The 25,377-nt window shown below is 42.0% G+C and overlaps 1 protein-coding gene across 5 annotated transcripts in view; it reads right to left on the reverse strand.

Annotated features, from left to right (window-relative positions):
- RREB1 (ras responsive element binding protein 1) overlaps positions 1–23,614 on the reverse strand; it is an 80,861-nt gene extending 57,247 nt beyond the window's left edge. Inside the window, exons 1-2 of one of the 5 annotated variants that reach the window (XM_083187975.1) lie at positions 23,106–23,614; positions 7,191–7,257 (exon numbers count right to left, since the gene is read on the reverse strand). In XM_083187975.1, coding sequence (XP_083044101.1) covers positions 7,191–7,202 — 12 coding nt within the window. In that variant the 5' untranslated portion in view covers positions 7,203–7,257; positions 23,106–23,614. Of the gene's footprint in view, positions 1–7,190; positions 7,258–22,386; positions 22,422–22,594; positions 22,773–23,105 lie in introns of those variants that run through there. The other 4 variants (XM_083187976.1, XM_083187977.1, XM_083187978.1 and 1 more) reach the window with 4 other exon arrangements.
- Positions 23,615–25,377: the final 1,763 nt, after the last annotated feature.

The following is a 25,377-nucleotide window of genomic DNA, read 5'->3' on the forward strand; positions in this document are numbered from 1 at the left end:
AATCACATCATTTTAGCCCCTCCCTCTCTCCGTGGACCCATGAAATTTGGGGCTTTAAACAGCGAGGAAGGGGGGAGCCGAGGTTGTAGGGAAAATGCGGGAGACTTGCCCACCTTACCGGGGTGCCGGGAGGGTCCCGCAAATCTGGTCCCCCTCCCAGCCCCCCGGTAAGGTGGGCAAGTCTCCCGCATTTTCCCTACAGCCCCAGCTCCCTATTCCCCAATAGAGAGCATTAAACTTATTTAGAAAACTACTTTTATTTTTAAATGTATTTATAAGGCAATTATTTACATTGCATTATGGCAATCCTTAAACAAATCTATCTATTTGGACAGAATAAAAAACGGAAAATAAAATTAAAATAGCTCCTGTTATTTCCCTGCAATACTGCCTAGGCATTTACGACAGATGAATGCTAAGCCTGTAGCGATTAATCAGCACATAAACACAGTAAACATGAATTGGTGAATTGGTCTCTGAAACAGTTTCAGAAATAATTTTTTCCCCATGACAGAAAAAAAAAAGAAGGATTGGTACAGGAGCTGCACTTCCCCCAACAGCAGGATGCTCTCAGGTGTACAAAGGTAACTGCTAGTGTGTGGTATCAGAGTTGAACAGCAGCAATAGAACCGCAGTCACCTTGGAGACATGCTGCACCCTGTTTGATGAACAAACAATGGTACCTTTTGAGCCAGTACCAAACAGGCAGGGCAAGGGACGGCCAAACAGTCAGAGAACTCACAAAAGGCGATAACACACATGAAGTTACTTTCAGGCCAAACATCAAAAAAAAAAAAAAAAAAAAAAAGCATGAGAAATTCATTTTCTGAATATTCTTTGTAAATTGACAACTAAAAGGAAGCAATAAAAAGAAAAACAAACAAAATGCAGTTACCTACATCCCAAGGCCAAGCACATGGGAGACAGCAAATGTGAATCCATATTTTTAGAAGTTTTTTTTCTTCAATGCTACCTAGAGAAGTTATCATTAAGCAGAACCTGATGACCAGTGATAGTGTCACCACACATAGGATCCTTGCTGTAGTACTGGAACCATTTATCTCTAACTATAGCAAGCAGTAAAAAGGTGCGCCTACATCCAGTAAAAGGTGCACAGAAAACATTGACAGAACACCACAAAAGATACTTGGCCTTGGGGAGTGGCAGAATCTATAGCGACTTAAAGGAATCTCAAAGCAGCGGTTACATGCTCAAACACGGCCTAGCCAGGGAAACAAATACATAAATAGTAAAACAAAACAGAATTCTTAGCCCAGGAGAAAACTCACTACAGACCCTGAATAGAAAGCAAACTTTCTCAGTAAGCTATAATATCGTCTCACCCCTGTCTCTCAATTTTAAGAAATATATATTAAAAGAAAGAAAAAAAGCTAGTAGAAACAAGTAGTAATAATCCAAAGACAACTCATTAAATGCAGCTGTACTAGCCTGTCCAAACAGAGCAGGGTCAGCATACCAGGACTCGCTAAGCAGGTCCCCATTTATCAGGTAGAGTAACATTGTGGCTGTATAGAATCAGGACAAAAAAACAGAAATTCAATCAGAGTTGTTTTGGGTCTGGGAAAAAAAAAGTCTACGAATGATTAAATAGATGGATGTTCTAACAACAACAAAAAAGCAAAAACTAAAGCACAAGACACAAGGGTGCCTAAAACACAAGGTTTGAGAGGAGCAACAGTTGGTGCCCTGAGCATATATCCCCCTCCCCCTGCTTCCATCTCCTCCACACCCTTCCAGCTACTATCACAAATCCTCAGGCATCAGGACTGCCAGCTGACAGAACTGTTTAGTCAGCAACAAGAGATACACAGATCTTCAACTCCTCCATCACGTAGGTCTCCATCCCACAGCAAACTTCCACATACACAAGAACCACCAATATGTATTTCTATATTCAGGAGTTATTTTTTTTTTTCATTAGTCAATTGCAGATATGGCGTTCCTGATGCATTTTAGGATTAATAAAAACAGCACACATATTTTTGTAAAGAAATAAAAAATAATCACACAATTAATAGTCCGATAATGACAGCACACACTGACCAACTATATATTCACAAAGTATTAAGCTAGATCGTCGATCACTCAGCTGGGTAAATGCTCCCATTAGCAGAGCACTGTATCCCGAGCTTGACCCCCTGTTAGCCCCTAGCGAGCCTTGTAGACACTATTCTAGAAATAGCTCAGTGTGTACTGTACAGGCTTGTATGGGATTGGACGACAGACACTAAATAGCCCATAAGATAGGAACTGCCGACCCCGATCATTGCAGGAGCATTATAAGCCGTTTATAGGCTAAAGCTCTTGCAACAGGGCTGCATGGACACCTATACAAACATTGCAGTGTTCATCTGATATTGGTCCATGGATTGCATAGATGTGTAGCCAGCTTTTTAGAAGACAACTAAAGAAGACACATAGAGACATTTATTAGCTAATTGAATTCATCCTAACATCTTCACTATTACATTTGGTCCTGGAACAGGAACGGATTACGGTATGTAATAAATAAACAGACTAGAATAGCCAAAAGTAAATAAATAAATAAAAAAAAAAACACACAACCATAACTTGTTAACATTCCTAAGAAACAGTAAGAAATTCTTCACTACCCTTTGCAACGGTTACTGGCCACAAAACTGCCTGCGATGATTTAACCCCTAAGAGGCCCAAGTATCCCACGCTGTATAGTATTCTTCTGGCAGCAATCATTTTAATGGAAATCATATTGCATGGGCAGAGATTCCCATCATGCTGAGTCCCCCTTCCTCCAGCTCTGTGATGAGTTCTAATGAAGCAACTTCCCCACATCTTGTGAGAGCAGCCGGTAGTGTTTCACTTCCCCACTTGCTGAGCCCTGTTTAGGGGCTCCTGTATCTCGACTAACCCTTTCAGAGACCACAGAAAAGTGCAGGACTACTGGATGGGAAGATAAACAGTGTGCAAGTGCTGAATTCTTTGACACACCCGTCTTTTGTTAAATCGTAGAAGAGTTTTACTGTCACGGTTCATTCACAGACGTTAAAAAATTATAGAACTATTTATAAACCTGTAGTTTATAAATAGTTTAACCTATACTTTTTAATTACATAATCGTTTAATAACATTGTAGAGCTCACTAGACATTATATTGGTAGCTACATGGTGGCTGTAAAAATAATCTGTAACAAAGGTGGTCCCTTGTATGCTAAGAAGTTGCAGGCAGCAGAATTGGATTGTGAGTAGAAAGTAACATACACAGTGTGGGCCATCGCTGTAATTACTGGCTACAGGAATTAGTGCTGCGCATGTCCCCCACTACAGTACATATTGCGTATGCTACCTATGCAGGTGAAAGTGGATACAACTTATAATAAAGGCAGAAATTACAAGCACAGCTGACATCAAGGGGGTACTGCAACCTTTTTCCTTGATCCTGAGAGACGGTGGGGCCTGGTCAGCCTCTGCAGCTGCGGACTAGTGTATCTGTATAAAAACCATCCTCAACAAAATGGCTGCCACCATGGAGGAGACAAAAACAACAGTATCTCTACAGACCAACTATCACACTGCATACTTTCAAACATTTCCATGGTCTCAATCGGGACTCCAGCCATATCCCCTTACTTTGCGGGACAAAGAGCGGTCATTTAGGCTGCGATTAGTTCACCCATGAACTGTTTGCTATAGGCATGTGTATGTGTATATATTTGCATCTGCAGACTCGCAGACACTTTCTATGGTGCAATCATAGGTTTTTGCATCGAAACACATGTAATTATTGACACAATTACTATGCACATGCATACGCATCGCAGCTGCTACATCTGTATACTGAGGCAACATGGGCAGGTCTAGGGATAGATAGAGATATATATATATATATATATATATATATATATATATATATATATCTGCTACCTTCTGTGTTTGCGCATGTGTGAGAGAGATGTAGTTTCACTCACTGCCAGCAGATGGCGATGTTTCGGAGACGCACAGACACTAGCCATATATAGATAACGTCTCCTCACCGCTATGAGGTGAAGTACCAACACCGACCACTAGAGGCCACTCAACAGACCAAATAACTCCTATGTGTGCTAAAAGATGTAATTTCAGAAACAGAAAGCAATTTTTGCAGGGATACTGATCGGTTTCAAACTTGCTGTGTTTGGAGAGAGGGAGCTGTGAAGACAGAGATTGGAGGTATAAGCAGATAGGGACTGGGGGTGGAGCATTTGTGGGCTAAAACTGTCACAGTTCAAAGTGAAAGTACATTGTAGAAGCCGTCATGTTTACAGGCTTTTAGAACTAGTATACTTATAATAGATGTTATAAAAACACCCACCCCTACAAGCCATACTGACAATTTTCTTTTTAACCCTTTGAATGCCAAGATCTGTGAAAACATCCGCTAAAAATACCAGCGTTGCTCACATTTGTTATATCAATTCTAATAAAATATGTTGTGTAATAAAATAAAATTGGTACTGCTTTCCTAGCACGGTGCCCGTCTCATTGATTGTATGCCTTAAGTTTAAGGTACTTAAGGCATACAATCAACACGATGGACCCGATTTTTTAATCTCATGGATCTTATGCATCCATAAGATGCATTAGATCCATGAGATAAAAAATCGTGAGCCCCAATAACCATTGTTAACGCCACCAGCACTATCAACGCCAACCCGAAGCGTGGCAAGCGCAGCGAGCCCGCGAGGGTGCTGCGGTACGCGTCCTCCGACCTTTTCATACCCCCACTATCCACATCGTTGTGGAGTTGATTCTATACAGTGTGGCGAGCGCAGCGAGGGGACGCGGACTACTTTACATGTATTCTGCGTCCGCTCGCCACACTATATAAAATCAACTCCACGCCGACGTGGATAGTGGGGGTATGAAAAGGTCGGTGGACGCGTACCGCTGCGCTCGCCACGCTTCGGGTTGGCGTCAATAGTGGGGTGGCGTTAACAATGGGGGGGGGGGGGATTTCACCCATGAGGGGGGGGTTAGCAATTAAAATTGGGGTTTTGTGGCCTTTTTACATTGATTCCAATGTAAAAATCTCGTCGATTGCATCATCTCATGCTTCTTATGCCGCACAAACACATAAGATGCATGAGATGCTTGAGATATCAGCCCCACACATACAATCTAGATCGTGGACGCCGTGCTAGGAAAGCAGTACCAAAAAATTATATTTCCTAGATCATTATGATGAATAAAATGTTTGCTTACCAATTTTCACACCTATTTTGACAAATTCACTTGGTACTCAAAGGGTTAAACTGGTTTACACACCAATGTATTGGTCCACAGCTCCGACTTCCTAGGGAGATCCTGCTTATTTTGTCAGTCCCAGCCCTACAATTTCTGATGGTAGCCCAGATTAAAAGCACCCAGTAACTTGGAATACGCACTAGGCGCAGACTTATCCAAACTGTGACCCTCCAGCTATTGTGAAACTACACATCCCAGCATGCCTTGCCATACATTTAGCATTCACTAATAGCAAAACTGTGGCAAGGCATGCTGGACTTGTAGTGTCACAACAGCTGGAGGGCCATAGTTTGGACAGTCTGCATTGGGGAATAGGAGAGAACATAGTTGGCTGGGTGCAGGTTCGTGGGACTCTACAAACACATGGGGAAAAAACTGTGCATACACATTTACAATATGTACATATTCCCAGAAAAACTCCTATGAGAGAACAACAAAATGTAGCAGGTTTCCTAACACTGATTTAAGGAAGGGTACCAATAAGCTATCCTAGTATCACCAGTGATGCAGATACAAGTGTGCAAACCAACACATACAACCTTTGCTCCTGCTTTTACAAGCTGCTGCACTCTGCTCTTGGAATTCACCATACAAACCAAATTCTGTAAACAATATCATTTACTATAGGCTCATATTAATGGGCATTTTTTTTAAATCTATTTGGTTGACAGACGCTGCTTGCATTATTGTATGTTACTTTTATGTGAGAATACATCTGCTGCGGTATCATGTTTATTTCATATTAACCAGTTCAAGAACAGTATGTAGTTATTATAAAGGGGGGTGGGGGGGCATGAAATACCACCTGTCAGCACAAAAAAAAAAAAAAAGCGAAAAACCCCATGTCAACCTAATGCTTGTGTCGACTTAAGTCTCATTTCGACCTTGCAGTATGTCGGCCTAATGACTGTATCCCACACACACTACACCGGCCTTGTAAATTTCTAGAATCAGAGCATTATATATAATTTTTTTTCTTTCAGTTAAAATGTTCTCAGCAAATACCAATGTTTATCAGACTGTTCAGCTGTAGATATGGGGAATGCAGCAGTTGAGCTGTTCTCACAGTATGTCCCACTGCAGCTACACAACACGTGGACGGAAAAACTACACAGAAAATGGGACAGTGTTTTAGGTGGAAACAAGGGGTCTGATTACAATAAATAAACAAAAATGAAGGGTATATTGAAGATCATTGCTTGCAGAATCCAGAGACGCAAATTCAGGTTAACAATGACAGAATGCTTGGATTAAACCACCACAATTGCAGACAAGTGCATATTACATTAACAAGCACATTTACAACGCAAACTATTTCTAAATGAAGTAAACATAATGTACAGGTACCCTGACTTATATAGGTGTTACGTGTAGAATGGGTTTCACATGCAGAGGGAGGCTGCGTACAGGTATTTTTAAAAATTGCTGTAACAAAACAAAAATAACTGAACTCCTGTGTTATTTAATGTAATCATCATTTAGCTTATATTTATTTGCAGGGTACACAACCAACAATTTCAGACTGTTGTTCAGCAGTACTGACCACATCACACAGCTACTCCAGCACTGTCGTCTACCAACAGCTACAATGTCAACAGTGGGATAACCCAATCTATTTGGCTTGTTGGTATATACAAGCCATCCGTTTGTGTTTAGATATGGTATATTGTGTCTTCAGAATCATTCTGTGGGTAAAGCAATTTGGATCAAAAGCATCAGCACAGCAGACTGGTCCTATCACATCACTACTATAAAGATGTTAATCAGAACAAGGTCTATTGTTTGGACCCCTTTGAAATGCTGATTATTTCTTGTGACATTATCTTATCACTGGATTTTCATGTCTGCTGAGAGGAGGAATAGGTGGTAGAGAGGGGGTGGGGGTGAAATGAAACGTAGGCCATCCATACCTGGTTTTCCATCGGTGAATGCCACCGTCAGTTCACAGTCAGCACGACTCGAGGTCACTTTGGGTTTCTGCAATTCATTAGCATCTATTAGCAGTCTCAAAGTTACATTATAGAACCAGACCAGCACGTCCAGATTCATTTAACGCACACATTTTGATACAAAAATCAATATTATATGGTAATATAGTGAAACATTGTGACAATGAATAAAAAACACTAAAGTAATCTTCAAAATCACTACTTTATGAAGAAAGAACAAAGGATAGGCTGAGCAATGTAAAAGAAATGAGCAGCAATGTAAGTACTTCCCATACCCTGGTGTTTGGGGAAAAGGTAGTGTACAGGTTTATATATATTAATATTGTCTAGAGCAGTGGTGTCAAACTCATGGCCCTCCAGCTGTTGTGAAACTACACGTCCCAGCATGCCCTGCCACAGATTTTTATATAATGTATTGCTAAAATCTGTGGCAGGGCATGCTGGGACGTGTAGTTCCACAACAACTGGAGGACCATGAGTTTGACAGCACTGGTTTAGAGCCTTCCATATCTCTATAGTACATGACAGGCCTTTATGTAACATAACAAAGAAGGATGTGTGTGTGAAAAGTCTTCCCCTGATGTCAATTAAGTGCACATTTATACACACACACACGCGTACATATAACTTGGATCACAGAACATCCTCCCGTTCCAGGATCAGATGATGAAATGATGAACCAACACCCATCAGAATCCTTGTTTGTAACTGCTATAACAAAACCTGGGAGCATTACACAGATTTGGAAGGCAAGGCACCTGTTTGCAGTTTCAGAAGCAGCACATAAGAAAATGTGCGTGCTGGCGATCAACCAGTTCTGAAATCTGGCACGGATGTATAAGTTACCTTTCCAGCATCTTGTTACCATCCAGTGAAGGGATTTATCTGCTGTGGTCCCACTGGGGTGGGGTAATGTGGGGGTCTGCATTGCATGGATTTTGCAAGTAGGAGTGAAAGTTCACAAAATGTAACCCCCCCCCCCCCTCTTACAAACACTCACACATACACCTCTTACTGGCAGTGCCTTAACCCCCTCTCTGCCAGAAAATACAGACTACCAGTACATATAAACCTAAGATAAAGGCATCATGGGAACTTCTAGAAAATAAAGTATTGTGAATTAAAGCAGATGCTGCTGATGGAGGTTTCAGAAAGATAGCATTCACTGTATGACAAAATGCTTTACAATTCATTTCTGCTGCACACATCTAATGCAATGTGCATACAAGCACATGACTATATATATATATATATATATATATATATATATATATATATATATATATATATATATATATATAGATAGATAGATAGATAGAAGTCGTAGTAAAGATGAAACACAAAACATGCTAGGACGCTTGTTGTGGATATCTGAATCCTGAAGGAAAAAGTCCTCACAGAGGGAAATGAGTTCCCAAACAGGAAGGGAAACCGGTGGTCCAGATCATTAGTTACTGACCAACATCCTCTACAAGAGAACCAACTTACTTAAAGCATAATGTCACGTGATCCAGATCAATGCCGTGAGAATATTGTAATTTTCAGGTTACAACTACATTCATATTTTGTAGAATAAAACAAACATTAAGTATAAAGGAATATGGCCTGAAGTAAAAAATCAGCAACACTTTTATTCTGTCACTGGGTTCTCCTGCCAGCTGTAAGCTTGGAATGCAGAAAATGCCTGCACGCAGACCTGGACCAGGATGGGCCAGAACACTGCAGGCTCTCAGTAAGGCAGCGCCTTGCTAATAACCACAGATAATGCTTAAGATAAGACTATCAATAATGGAAGGGCAATGTTTATTTCTGGTTTCAGACCAACCCCTAAATTTAGTGGTGTCAGTGTATGGTCATAAATATTTTACCTAGTTATCAGCAAAAAATAGTTTTTCCCGGTATAGAAAAAATAAAACAAAAAATTATATTCCGACGGTCAGTTGTCCGACATCAGAATTCCGACTGTCAGGCTTGCTGCACTTGCCATGCTGCGGGCTCGGCGGCTCACTGTGTTCGCCACCTATTCTATTCTCCCTCTATGGAGGTTGTGGACCCCCACAATGGAAAATAGGTCCTGTAAGTCTGGATTCCCTACTTTCGGAGAGCCATCCAGCACCCACTACAGACGAGCAGAGAAAAATATATAATAAAAAGCTAACACTGCTCCTTACCACTATGGGGAACTGAAGTGTTTTGTACACTGGCCACAACGGAGCAATAAAAGTGCTCTAGTTGAGCACATGCAAACACCACAATATAGCACACATTTAATACACCAGTGGACATGAGACCATACACAAATAGGCTCCTATAGATGGGTATGCACTGTCGGATCTACATAAACAATATCATTGTGCATATCGTTTAGTATGTACCCTATCTTTAGTGATGCATGCACCTCCAGATCGTTAACATTAACTTGCAGTCCAATCTGAGTGTTCGGCGGGAGTCCTGGTGACAGCATTAAACTTTATCGTTCAGTGTTTACCAGCTAATCTACAGTTTTTACAGCACCAACGACATTGTTAAAGACTGTCGCATATCGTGCAGTGTGTGACCTTATCAGTCATATCTGTTTTAACTTACAGTAACTCAAAAATGAATATTTCATAATCATGTGAATTTTAAAGAACTATTCATTTATAATAGCCAGACGTCAGTCATTTTGTGTCTGCCCCTGCCATGTATACAAACAAAAACACACTTATTCTAGTTTGATTTGGTTACACATTAGCATAAAAAGCTACACTCAACATGCATTTTATTTATCAAGTTTAACTTACATAGGCATTCGATTGTTGAAACTACAGCCCTGCTCATCTCTACGTAAACTTAATTTAATTAACAAAAGAGGATCCCAACTCAGTGCATCATTAGCCTTGGCAACAAGCGGAGCAGGTAAATCCACAAGGCACTCTGTTTCAGCTGCTCTGTTTGCTATGGAAACCAGAGGTCCTAAACGTTACCATGTGGCTAACAGCAGCTTGTAGAGGATGCAGGCGTGTACCCTGTCTAAAGCTAATCTAGCAAGATGGTTTCAGACACCATGGACATCTGTTCCAAAGAATCAGCAAGTTGCCTTGATCTTTATATACAAATTTGAAAGGATTCTGCTTGCTGCAGCCAACATAGATTACATATACTGTTACCCAAAAAAGTATCCCAACCCGACAGTGTAAAAATGCTTCTGTAAGTATGTACTCATATAGGGCCTGATTCAGAGGTGAACGTGAATGCATGCGGTACTAGCTTTCTGCAGATGCCCAGCGGCGGTAATATGTAAATACTGACCATCAGCCTTACCCTTGTGTACTATTGTGTGGCATTCAGTCCGGAGGTACCCACTTTCAATGCCCATGGAGGATGAAACTCTGCCAATGGATCTGAACAATCCACTACTGGCACACAATCATGTGACACTTATGCTGCCCATATACTTATGTGATGGGATTCGATGCGACATCGAAGTATGATGTCCATCGAATCCGATCACATTTTTGGGTGCAAAAGTCAGCACCCAATGTCGCATGCCATCTTCCGATGGCACATCGGATGCTGGAAGAGGGCAGGCAGGCGGCAGATTTGTTTAAAAGACTGGACTGACCTGTGATTGGTTGAGAGAGCTCAGCCAATCACAGGGCAGCCCAGGGTTTTAAACAATTCTCCCGCCACCACTCCCGCAAGCGCTACACTACTCTGCTGCCCCCTGATACGAGATGCAGGTACGCCGCGCCGCCAGCGGTCCCTAGGGCCCCCTCTCCCCAAAACCCACAACGCTGAATGCGTCCCCTCCGCCCCCCACAAACCACATGCGACTGCTCCTACAATTTGATTGATATTATGTGTAGCACATAATATCTATCAACGCGACATTCGACGGTGCGCCCGCGCATCAGGACGAAAAAGTCCCTTAAAAATGCATACAATCATTCGATTTATCGGCCAGAATTGGTCAAAATCGAATGACTGTATACAATATCTCACAGGTGTATGGGCAGCATTACACACTCTATGGCAGGTGCAGTATCTCCATCCGAGATTCCTCTGGATAGGGCCCTTGTAGCAGTGGAAGTTTTCAGGACAGTGGTTGGCAAACAGTAGCATGAAATTGCTCAACTGTACAAACATCGGTACTACATCCACCTTTGGCAGACAATCTTAATACACTTAATTACTATCAAGCGTACTGTACTGTATATTCAGTTGCCTTTCATAAAATGCAAATATAAAAGCAACTCAAAAATGAAACCGATCTACATTTATCACTTATCTGACAACCACAAACCGACTTCAAATGAAAAAAATAAATAAATAAATAGTATTGCCAGAGGTTTTTCAATAGACTTTCTCCACCCCCATTAACAAGATCATCATGCAAGTCTGGAGTCTGCAGGTGAATCCTTGTCAAGCTATTGAAATGCCTGGTCTGTAAAAATCTACTCAGGCTTTTTAGGCTCACCAAGCTTTTCTTATTTGTATCACCCTAAGCAAACAGTCCCCACCCGTGTCCCACTGCTTTTGTCTGATGCACCTTTTAACAGAGATCTACCTTTGTCTAATGGCGGGGCTGTTAACAGACTCCACTGAAAAAAAAGCTACTTCAGAATAATTATATTCTAAAAATATATATATATATATATATTTTTAACACTGTACATATACCATTTTGATTGCAAGCTTTCCTAGCAAAGAATATGTTCACCATTCTACCTTTACATCATTTTCTAAAAAAAAAAAAAAAACTTAATATAACTGGTTTCTTATAAAGCCTGTTATTTAATGCATTGAAGGTACCCTGAAGAAAAGACACCATAGTTTCCCAACTACGATAAAACAAAGACAGAAGGCTGATATGTGGCATGTCCCATATCTTATCCTCAGAACATCAAGAGGACCCAAACTACTGCATCCAAGATGTTATAAACTTATGGGGACTACACGTAGCAATTTAGGGGCATTTTCTAAGAAATCTCACTAGGGGGGGGAGATTCTCTAAACAAGAAATGAGGTAAAAACCCCGTTATCAGGGTTTTTACCGCATTTTGGGATGCTGTAAGCATCCCCCGCCGGGTTAACGCGGCGGGGGGCATCGCCAGAAAAATCTGGCGATGCCCCATAGAAGCCAATGAGCTTCTACCGCATGACACCGCCGCCCCGCAACGACCCCCCGCATCACCTTCTCACCTGTTTCCGGACAGCACAGAGCTGTGCTGCCCGGACCTGTGACCTCCTCTGGGTGAAGGGAGGAGGAGAGCCCGGCGCAGCACCGGGTGTGAGCGTGAGGGGGGAGCCGCCGGGACCCGGCGACTCTCACCGCAAAGGACAGCTCTTAACGCAAGAGTTGTCCTTTGCTATAATTATCGCATATGTTAGAACATATGCAATAATTATAAATGCGATGGGCGGCGAAGATTCTTAGAGAATCTCCCCCTAGATCTCTTAAGTCCCATACACACGGGGGAGATATATTGCTAGCAATATATGGCTCAGTTTCTCCTTTTCATCAGTGAACAGAGATGGTCGCTGATGAAAGGGAACCTCTTCCGGGGGAGCCGCAGAGGTAATCAGCTAGTCGCAGGAGCTTGCGATTAGAATGGGGCTGAAAACGGGAGCGCGCACCCGTCGATTTATCGCCGGGGCACACTCCCATCACTGGCAATATGGTCGCCTGCGACCATATTTCCAGCGATTTCAGCCCCTGTGTGCGTTAGAAAATGCCCCTACATCTCCCTGGAGTGTAAGGGCCAAAGCAATAGTGATGCACGCCCCCCCCCCCCGGCGTCGCTATCGCCGGATATTGGTCAAGACCAGTGTTCTCAGTGTCAGTGCCGCGTTCTAGTATCGCTCAGAATGCTCAGCAAATATTTACGTGTATAGGCCCTTTAGAATTAGAAGTCTACAAATGTAAAAAAGGATAATTGATATCTAATTCTTAATACAGAGTGATTAAGGAGAAAAGTTGGGCACATAATTTGAGGGAGGGGGGGGGTCTACAATGAAGATACTTTAGTGCAGCTCGAAGTAAAGCCCCATACACATAATAGAGCAGAAACTAAAAGATATCGGTAAAAAATTTTTTTTAACAATGCGTCACCCCCTTGCTTTGTTATGACCCCTCCCATCTGCTGAACACGCATGTTCGGTGGGTCCTGGTGTAGTCAATGAACAATTTAGGTTAAAACCGCAATGTCCCTCCCGGATATAAGCCGGTGGCCATCCTCAGCAGAAGCCTGCGTGTACAGTCGAATAGACACTGCAGCATCTACTCAAAATATTCTTGCCTCTTGTGTAGGGATGGCCATCGACCATCAATGATTAGAAAACATCGATGTTTATGGCCTATGTCGAATTTTTTTTTTACATTGATGGTGGAGAACCAGATAGCTTCCCACCATCGATGTCAGGCTTAACTGAATAGTTTTCTTTTTCATGTAGGGGCTGGGATACGGAGCATAGCCCCGCCCCAAACACCCATGAAGCCCCACCTCCATATTTTTGATTGGCCCAGAAGCCAATCTTTCAAAGCAAATGGGATGACCATCGATATGTAAAAACGATGGTCATCCATTGCATACTTAAACACCATCGATGGCCAGTTGCACTTTTGTCATCGATGGCAAAGGCGGCCAATCTCTACTCGAGTGTCTATTTGTCTGGGCAATAGTGATGCTGCAGGGACGCACATTGCTATCGTTCGCTGTGTACACACGGGGCAATTCAGACAACCTATGTGATTTTGACAATGCAGTCAAAATCGCTTAGAAGAATTGCCCCGTGTGTACACGGCTTTAGTCGTTTAGCGTGTATGGGACTTAAGAATAGTCCTGCCAGGCCAGTTATATTTTGAAATGAAAAAGCACAATTTTATATATTTTCTGCAGTGCTATTGTAGACCCCCATATACTTGGTAGGGGTATTTATTAAAGCATGGAGAGAGCGAAAAATTCTCTTATCTATTTTACAGGCGGTGTTTGAAAAAGGATTGTAAGATCCTAGATCTACTAGATTGTAAGCTCCTCCAAGTAGGGCCCTCTTCCCTCCTGTTGTCAAAGTCCACTTCTCTTCACATTTCACTCACAGCTCTCCTATACTCCAACACTCAGTGACCATCTTTGTCCGCATACTCCTCTCCATCATTGGCATCAAGCCTCTAGTTGTATGTTGATTGAGTCCTCACTACTTACATTTAAGCTGTAATGTGTATTGATCTGTAGCGCTCTTTATTTGTACTGTATTTTTGTTATTTATTCAATGTTATGCCAAGCTTTGTCTCCCTGTATTGTTCCTTTGTAAGGCGCTGCGAAACACTTGTGGCGCCTTATAAATAAAATAATAATAATAAAATAAAAGGATAGATAGGAGCTGATTTGTTGATACTTTATCTCTCATCATTTTATATCTCTCCAAGCTTTGATAAATACACCCTAAAACTCAATAAAGAATAACTGGAGAAAAATATTGAAATTATTTTATTGAGCAATAAAACATGCTGGTTCACAATAATGTGATTTTTTCATAATACACAGACACTGCTTTAGGTTAACAGAAGATGTGGAAAACCATAAATAAAAAAAAAAAAAAAAATTATATATATATATATATATATATATATATATATATATATATATATATATATATATATATATATATATTCTTGTTTCCTAGCACGGCCACCCCGATGGTTGTGTCGGAAAAATATTGCCTAGACCCCCAATTTTACACCCTCAACGCCACCCCACGATTGACGCCAACCCGAAGCGTGGCAAGCGTAGCGCGCGTCCTCCGACCTTTTCACACCCCTACTATCCACGTCGGCGTGGTGTTGAGAATATAAAGTGTGGCGAGCGTAGCGAGCCACCGAGCCCGAAGCGTGGCGAGCGCACGCGTATAACTTCACAGCTTCGGGCTTCACGCTTCGGGCTGGGTGGCTCGCTGCGCTCGCCACACTTTATATTCTCAAATCCACGCCGACTTGGATAGTAGGGGTATGAAAAGGTCGGAGGACGCGCACCGCTGCGCTCGCCACGCTTCGGGTTCGCGTCAATCGTGGGGTGACGACGGGGCCATATACAATGTGAAATGGGTCATATTGGCCCATTTCACATTGTTTCCTATGTGAGATGGACTTATCAAGTCCATCTCATCTTGTGCCATTATAATGGCACAAGACCGACGCGATGCTCCCGATTTCAATGTTAAAAAAATATTTTAACATTGAAGCCTATGGCAAAATCGCGGGCGCAAAGTCGGTCGCGTCGGGGGCAATGTTAACGGCCGCGACCGACGCGATGCCCGCGATTTTGTCTTTGCCGGCAAAATGGACCTGATTTCAAAGGAAATCGGGTCCATCGCGGGCATCGTGTACCTTAACTTTAAGGTACACGATGCCTGCGATTGTGGCCGTGATAGGAAACAAGTACAAATGTATATATATATATATAGCGGGTTTACATATATAACACCAAAAAAGAAGCAAATAGATGGATAATCCTAGGCTAGGAACTTGGAAAAGTCAGACAGATCGCAAAGCTCCCCAGAACGGTCTGTTGTTAATCTCCAATTATATCACATCTGCTGTCACCATTCCTTATCCTTCTACATCAGATTATTATTGGTGATGAAGCCATAACCAATTAACCTACAAGATCAGCAGTTTATCTCATCCCGTTTGTTTGCACAGATATCCTTATAGCATACAAACAGCCAAGATATAAGTTCCAAATGGTCTCCTCCAATTTGCCTATTAGGAAACAATGCATCAGCTATTACTGTTACAACTCAGATGGCTACTAATATTGTATAACTTCATTAGTCAAAAATTACACTGTTTTTTATAAAATAATAGCATTCTTAAGGGTTTTTTTTTTTTAATAAGAGCTTGCTAAAAGATAAAATTGTGAGCAATAAAAGTACCAACCAATCAGCTCCTGTTATTTTTTGTCAAATTCAAACTTATTGGTTAGTATTTTTATGTCTCATAATTTTGCTAAATATACTAAATATTTATAGTTCCTCCAGAAATAAATGTGAATAAAAGGATACAGTCACAGTTTTCTGTACTCATATCTACAGGAAGCAACTCCTGGAATCACCTTCACATGACCTTTAAGATCAGTAAACCAATGAATAACTTTACATGGATGACTATACATTTTATCCTGCCTGTACATACACTTAATAAGATGCATGAAATTCAGGCACAAAACTTCCCAGCATGCCTTTATATTCCTTAGCAAACAAATATTTATATAAAAAGGTGCATTATTTTTACTAGTCAGCGATCTATGCAATCTGATCACTACGTATTGCAGAACATATGGAGTCAGATGCACAGTTAAATCGTTCTTATGCTCTCACACATTGCATGTACAGAAATAAAATGCCTTCATTAACCTATATGTTGTTACACATATCGGGCCTTATTCAGATCTGATTGCAGTACAAATTTGGGTACTTGTGTACTAGCACGGCGCCCACGATATTTGGTCGCACAACTTTAAATCGCATCGCACGGCATACACCCAATGCACTGCGATGCGATTTTAAATTGTATAAGCCCCCTATTCGATGTTTAATTGTATAAGCACCCTAATGGGCGCTTACAATGTTACATGCACCCCCACACCACCCCCACTATGAACGTGAACCCGAAGCGTAGCGAGCCCGCGAGGGGCGGTGGTACGCGTCCTCCGACCTTTTCATACCCCCACTATCCACGTCAACGTGGAGTTGATTTTATATAGTGTGGCGAGCGCAGTGAGCCACCGAGCCCGAAGCGTGGCGAGCGCAGCGAGGGGATGCGTATTACTTTACATGTATTCCGCGTCCGCTCGCCACGCTTCGGGCTCGGGCGCTCGCCACACTATATAAAGTCAACTCCACGCCGACGTGGATAGTGGGGGTAGAAAAGGTCGTAGGACGCCTCCATCGCTGCTCTCGACACGCTTTGGGTTCACATTCATAGTGGGGGTGGCGTGGGGGTGCATTTAACATTGTAAGCCCCCATTAGGGTGCTTATACAATTTATAATCGCATCGCATTGTATGCCATATACAATGGTATACAATTTTAAATTGTATACCATCGGGTGCCAATCGCGTCGCATCGCATACCTTATGGTCTGCGATGCGATGGGCGCCGTGATAGTACACAATTACCCAAATTTGTTCTCAAAATGGGCAAAACCATGTGCGCTGCAGGTGGGGCAGATTTAACATGTGCAGAGAGTTAGATTTCTGCTAGTTATTTTGTTTCTGTGCAGGTAAATATTGGCTGCATTATTTTTACACTGCAATTTAGATTTCAGTTATAACACACCCCACCCAAATGTAACTCTCTCTAAACATGTTACATCTGCCCCACCTGCAGTGCACATGGTTTTGCCCATTTTGAGAACAAATTTGTACTGTGATCAGATCTGAATAAGGACCATTGTGTTACTCTGGTTTCGATATTGGATGGAAACAAAAAGCGATGTTTGCAAACTTACTGCACAACTAACTAGAATATTTGTTAATCTTCCCTATATGGTCATTTCTTTTCCTAAACATTTTTAATTAAAAATAAAACAACCCTGTCAATGATAAGATGGCAAAATATATAGGAGCTGCTATAGGTCATCTTCTCAGCATCATTCTGCTATACTGATTTGCTATTAAGCTTGTTCACACTTTGGGACCAGCTTTTCTATAGGAAAGAAGATTAGAGGAATTTGAACAGCGCAATAGTTTTGAAAAAAGATTGAACAATTTATTTAATGACAATACATCATAATAAAATACTGTATAAAAAACTGGGGTTTTGTAAAATAAATGGAATAGTGGGTGGGTATAAAATTGTGGGGGTCCCCCTGCAGATGGAGTATAACTGGAGAGTCCGTTCCTATGTATCCCTTGGATTGAGTTGAGTAAATCAAAACATATATAATTACCACCCTGATGGGTATGGAATGTCCTCGTCCGAGTGTCCACTTATCGGCCCAAGTTGGCACAAATTACCGATGGTGGAGTGATGGTGATAAACTCGGATGCTCCCAGGAAAGATGTTTGGTGGGTATATTACCAAGAGCTGGTCCTTTTGGTGGAGACACGAGGAGATGGTATCTTTGGGTGGTATTTGTAATCCAGGGAATGGTTCAGGCTGCAATCCAGTTGAGTAGAAATAAAGCAGGGGGAAATGAGGGTTCCCCAGTAGCTCCCTGACGCGTTTCGCCACTCCAGGTGGCTTTATCAAAGGTGCTTTGATAAAGCCACCTGGAGTGGCGAAACGCGTCAGGGAGCTACTGGGGAACCCTCATTTCCCCCTGCTTTATTTCTACTCAACTGGATTGCAGCCTGAACCATTCCCTGGATTACAAATACCACCCAAAGATACCATCTCCTCGTGTCTCCACCAAAAGGACCAGCTCTTGGTAATATACCCACCAAACATCTTTCCTGGGAGCATCCGAGTTTATCACCATCACTCCACCATCGGTAATTTGTGCCAACTTGGGCCGATAAGTGGACACTCGGACGAGGACATTCCATACCCATCAGGGTGGTAATTATATATGTTTTGATTTACTCAACTCAATCCAAGGGATACATAGGAACGGACTCTCCAGTTATACTCCATCTGCAGGGGGACCCCCACAATTTTATACCCACCCACTATTCCATTTATTTTACAAAACCCCAGTTTTTTATACAGTATTTTATTATGATGTATTGTCATTAAATAAATTGTTCAATCTTTTTTCAAAACTATTGCGCTGTTCAAATTCCTCTAATCCTCTTCCATTTTTCACGGGACTAACTACCCCGTTTACCGAACAGCTGCAGGTTAAGCATACTTGTGACACTGCGCCCCCGAGTTCTGACCCCTAGGGGACAGTCCTATTACATTCTTCTTTTTCTATAGGAAAAGCTTCTTGCAATCAGATGTATTTTCCATGCAAATGTGACGTAACTGCCTCAACGTGATGCTTAAGTGAATGATTCCACGGATTAGTATTTTTTATAATTTTTCTCATGCAAATGGCATAAGACCCAGATGTGTAAAATACGTTTAAAGTGGATAAACAAGGACGACATGAGAGATGAAGTACACTTTCCAACAAAGCCACTCTCTCCACACCTCCATCTTATTGTGTGAGATCTACATCCTTTACCTGATTGCAGATAACAGGATCAGGAAAATGTCCCACCCTTTACAGCATGTTAGAACAATGATTCATTTGACTTTTTTTTTGTCTCTGTAGACTGGCAGGTAATAAACCTGGTGGGCAAAGTCTTCTTTTAAGCAGACGCATTGTACACAAGTGCTTAACTCCTGCAATGCTGGGGGTGGGAAATTTATAACAAGGAATTATCTGGGGTATTAACTTCTTTAGGTGGTATTTATCAAAGCTTGATGAGAGAACTTACTAACCAGTCAGCTTTAACATTACATTTCACAGACAAATGACAGCTAGTAGCTGCTTGATTGGTACTTTATCTCTCACAATTTTATCTCTCCTCAAATTTAGATAAATACTCCCTTTAAAGGTGCCCACACATGGTGCTATTTTACCTTGCACTGCGTACATCATATTGCAAGGTACAAAAAAGTATTTTTGGAGTAAGTCACATTGCATCTAGTCGAAATCGCACACTGCTTTAGCATATCGCATGCGGTTTAAACTATATGCGATGCAATCTAGTCCGTGTATGGGCAGCATAAATCTTCAAACTTGTATAGGCCTGGCACGTTTAAAAAAAAAAAAAAAAAAAAAAAACACACATCACACACACACACACACACACACCTCTAGCAGCAGTGAGGGACTCATGTTCACTTCACAAGTGCCAACATCTGAAATGATGGTCCTTGAGATCCCAGTGTTGCACAATATATTTCTATTAATTAGAATGATTAATCTCATGTAGTTTCACTTATGTATTCCTTCTTCATAACAAATATGCTAAAACACTTAAAAAATTAAAATAAGGAAAAAGTTCCATAGTACTTGTACAATCTTAAAAAAATAAATAAAAAAAAATAAAAAAAAAATATCAATGAAGCACCAAGGTTACTAACCAATGAAAACGAGTCAATCACTTTTTTAACTAACTAAACACTTTTCCTACAAAAAAAAAATGCATCTAGCCTTTTTGCAAAGATATGAGGGTTAATTTTAGCTCACTTATGTTTAGCTGCTTAGCAACACTTATCCAATGACCTTCAGAGCACCACCTTCTTTTAAAAGGGATAATGAATACCACCATCTAAATAGGACTTTACTTTGTTTGTTTTTCGTCCCTTACAGAGAAACAAACCCTACTGCTCTTTATAAATGTAAAAGCCTTCTAAAACACTCTCGTCAATGGAAAAGCCATGTTAAACACCAGGATAAGTTTGTGGCTTTCACCCTGATACAGCTACACTCACAATCCAGTCTCCTCCCCCAGCTGCTCACTTATTTTAGTAAAAAGTGTCACAATTCTGCAGAACAACATCTCTGCAAGGTCACTAAGGAAAGTACAACACATGCAGGTTACTCAGAGAAAATGGAAGCATCCTCTACACACCCAGCATGCCTACAACAAATGTAAAACAAACAGAGGGAAAAAAATCTGCAGGCTTGTAACTCATTCAGCGCAGGAAAGCTATTCATGGGCAGCAGGAACTGAAAGGATTATCAAAGATCCAGCACCGATGAATTTAGCAGAGCATCCATGGAGCTAGACGATTAGATACAAGAAATAAGATGCTCTTATTAAGCAGTGGCTGGTTACACAGATCATCGAAGCTTTAAACTGGCCAAGGAAGGGTTACATGCAAACTTCAGCCCATCTGACTTTGACTAGCCTGACATAAGAGGCAAAGATAGTAAATTGCTCAACTACAATGTAATCCAGACTGATGAAATGGATATTCGTGAACATTAGTGCAGGCATATAACAAGGGGAAACTTGCTCACTGATCCTCACTCTCTGGCTAAGGTGTGTCAGAGATGAAACAGCAGAGCTGTCCAGGAAACATGATGGATGCACTTCCACGCAGCAGCAAATGAGACTTCATCAGGCAACAGTATGGATCGGGTGCTAACTATACAGAGGCCATATGACATACATACATTATACATAGTGTACCACTCATGCCACAGTTATATGATACCTGTGCAGTTTGCATGAATTACGGATCACATTTTGTTACCAATAAGTAACTTATTAGAACTTGTATAAATAAACCTCCAACGTCTATAATATATACACACATGGATTCTGGCTACCAATGCCATTGTAAAACTTTATAAGCTATCGAGGTGATCATACATGGTGACTGCATGTCAAATACCAACATGGAGGTCAGAGTGTCAGGCATTAAGTGGCTCAGCAGCAAATGGGTTAAGTTGTGAGCAGTGAGTGAGTACCCTCCATCAGATACGCTTCCCTCCCCTAAGTTAGTGCACAGTATGTATGTTGGTGCTGCTGTGCTGGCTCTTAAGCCGTGTAGAATTTCGTAATGGAATGTGAACTGCTCATCCGGATCTGGGCTCCTTCTATCTCCTAACCAGTAAGGAGCAGGGGAGGACAGATCTGCTGAGACAGGAAAAATGCTCTCTCTCTCCTCCTCCTTTTATAACCCATCAAGGATGCCTTACACAGTCACATAAGAGCAACAGAATATGCTGCATACCATCTACTAGAACTCACAACATCACAAAACTAAAAACACAAATGACAACTGCTATCAACCCTAATGCAGCGCACTGCCCCAAGAAAGAAAAAAAAAACACCTTAAAAAAAAAAAAGGGGGGGGGGGGGGAGAGAGAGAGAGAGAGAGAGAGAGAGAGAGAGAGAGAGAGAGAGAGAGAGAGAGAGAGAGAGAGAGAGAGAGAGAGAGAGAGAGAGAGAGAGAGAGACCCAAGAACATTACAGATCAACTTGGCAAAAGTGCAGGCGAGAGAGTATCATCTCCTATCCTCCATCCCTATCCTCCTCCCAGAGCCAGGCACCAGTGAGGAGGAGACGCAGCAGCACGGGAGTGGAGACACAACTGCTCTGCTTCTTAGCAACCATTAAGGTCACAGTCTCCTAGAGACCGGTCTGGCCGGTTATCTACTTAGGGGCAAAGTCACAGGGAAGATATATAATATATATTGTAAATAAATCGAATAAAAAAAGTTTCTTACAGGAGTCACATGACCACATAACCCGCAGCCTACGCTGCTGATAGTAAGTGACATTTGCCCGGAGGAGCTGCACACGGGGGAGCGAGTGATGATGAGCCCGGAGACAGCATCTATGCAGCAGGGCCGGATGCTGGGAGAGGGTGGGGGACAGGAATATCACCAGACAGCCCGCAAACTGACAAAAAACAAACTCAGAAAGTTGTTCTACCTTGTGCTAAACTCGCCACATCCCCCCCGAAGTTCTGTGCTGCGATGCCAGCCTCCTTCCTGTACTCATGACGACGATGTGGCTGCTACGTGTGACTCCTCTGATACACGGCGCGGAGCAGATGCTGCTCGGTCCACGCACAAACATGCCCACTCATCGCTGTGTGAGTGTCTCACGCTGCACCAGGAGGACACAGCCCTCTCCCTGCTGGCAATCACTAGGGGTGGAAAGTTTGTCAAGGCCGACAGGCAGCCACACAGCAAGTGGTACGCGAGGGGAACACACGGAAGATACATGGAGGATGCCATACACGCAGAGAGAGAGAAGGACAAGAGACAGGAGCTACCATAGAGGAAGAGACAGAGCTAAACTTCCCCATATGTAACATGACTGGCCCCATTGCTGCTCCACAAACCCACCGCGAATCTTCTGGAAGTGATGGGGTTAATAGATGCACTGCAGGACGCAAAATACACTATAAACACACTTTCAGAAAACTTTGTCAACTTACCTTACAAGGGATGTCTTCATCTCATATGTTGATTACCAGGGATATCAATTAAGTTATAAGCGATAGAAAAACAATGATGACAAAATAAACCAAAAAAGGATAAAAGTAAAAAAAAAAAGAATAAAGTTTTTCTTCCTAATGTGGTAGTGAGAAAGTTTGATAGTCCTCTCTGCGTGAGGCCACAGTGCTAACAGCAGCACCATCCAGGATCTGGTGCTGCTTGCTAGTTAAAAATAAACTTTGCTCTAGGAGGAGATGATCTGGCTGGATTCCTGAGCTCAGCCAGTTTAATATGGATGAGCATCAGGTCCTGCAGGCAAAATGCTGCTCTTGGTGCTGCTGCTGTTGCTGCTCAAAGCTGGTTGGTAGAGAGACTTTAACAAGGAAGGGGAAGGAGAGTCAGGAGGGCGGAGAGACAGGGGAGAGAGGAGGAGGTGGGGGAGGGGGGCAAAGCAACATCATCTCCTCTAACATTGGCTCACAACTTAGGAAAAAACTTTTTCTTTTTTAACTATCCTTCATTTCATCACAGGTTTCATTGGTAAATGTTAATAAACCTGAAAAGTAGGGGAGCAAGGTGATAAACAATAAGTGTAGTCACATCTATAATACTATTATATAAACTACCTGTTGATTTTGGGTAATGACTTGCAAAGCTGATAAAAAGTCAGTTTAATGAAAAGTTCATAAGTGAACAATAAACACTTATTTATGGCGCTAAAGCTGGAATCTGTCTTGTTACTACTGCTCTATTCCATGGGAATATCTGTGTAAAATGTCACCACTTCAAAGGTCAACAAGTATTGGCATAAAAAGCTAAAAGTTTCCATTAGGAAAACGAAGTGGTCCCTGAGTGATGCAGGGAGGATACGGTGGAGGGGCGTGAGCTGCACCTCCCTCAGCTGATAGCCCTTTAGCTGCTCATGCAGGTGAGGGTCACAGCAGGGCGGAGATCTACAGCAGCAGCAGTAGTAGCATGGGAGGAAGAGAGGCTCTGCAGACTGAGCTGTGTAATAGGCAAGAATGCTGCCTGGATGTGCAAAGTTCACAGCTCTCACCTTATCTCTCCTTCCTCCACACTTGCTCCTCAAGAGCAGCAAGTGGCTAAAAGTAAATCAGCTGACCTGTATGGAGGATGGTGGGTGCATTAGGAACCTGGGGAGGCAGGTAGAGCAGGTTAGGGACTTTTGCAGCTTACTCTCCCCCCTCATGCGTCCTCTCTCCCTCCCTCGCCGATAGAGAAATCATCACGTGTTTCATCTCCTGGGGACGTGTTAGTTACTGAGCCGTCCTGGCTGCTGCTGCTGCTGCTTCTGTAACAGCCTGTTGCAACAAAGTAGCATCCTATCATTGTTCTTGCAGGGTGAGGCACTTTACATCCCAAACGCCATTTTTTTCGAACTAGCATACAAGTTTTCTTTCCCTGTTGCTCAAACTAACCATTGTGACAATGAAATACACCTGCTAAGTTCAAATATTGTACATTGGTCACAGGTGCTTAGTTACATGAAAGATGTATTATAATATAAAATAATACACTGTCATCCAACACATTGCCAGGCTGCCACTGCATGAAATCACCTCACAAATCAGCCACTATTCAGTTGCAAACAGATTAAACGAAGTAGACCCATCACCCAGCACTCAGAGAGTTAAACCAATTAATGCAAATAAAGGAGTGAGACTTTCTGGCAAGGGGAGTAGAGCAGACAGCCCAAGTCTTGCCTTGCCTCACCTTACCTGTGATGCTCTCTTGGCAACTGGACCTATGCAGTTAAGGAACTCATGTTCCCACAATCCTTAGGAACTTACTGTTTAGGAGAAAATATCAGAAGTTCTATCTTGTTTTTAGAAAGACTATTGTTACACACATTGTATGGCATACAGCAGCACTAACAGTCCTATAATCATTTCTCAAATCATTTATCAATTTAAATTGATAAACAACAGCATAAAAAATGCATTTTTAAGACTTAGGTGGTACAGTAAATGAACAAATGTCATACAAAAAGAGACAATGGGGCAGATGTATTAAGCCTGGTGAAGTGATAAAGCGGTGATAAAGTGAAAGGTGATAACGCACCAGCCAATCAACTCCTAAATGTCATTATTCAAACACAGTTTTTGACTCATGCATTACCACCTTCCACTTTCTCACCACATTATCACTTTTCTAGGCTTAATACATATGGATCTGCCCCATGCTTTCTAGTTTTTACGCATAATGGCACATGAACATAGGCGAATCTAGGGGGTGGTCCGGGGGTGCACA

The sequence above is a fragment of the Crinia signifera genome, chromosome 5 (genome assembly GCF_055691185.1).
Source record: "Crinia signifera chromosome 5, ASM5569118v1, whole genome shotgun sequence".
Taxonomy (NCBI): domain Eukaryota; kingdom Metazoa; phylum Chordata; class Amphibia; order Anura; family Myobatrachidae; genus Crinia; species Crinia signifera.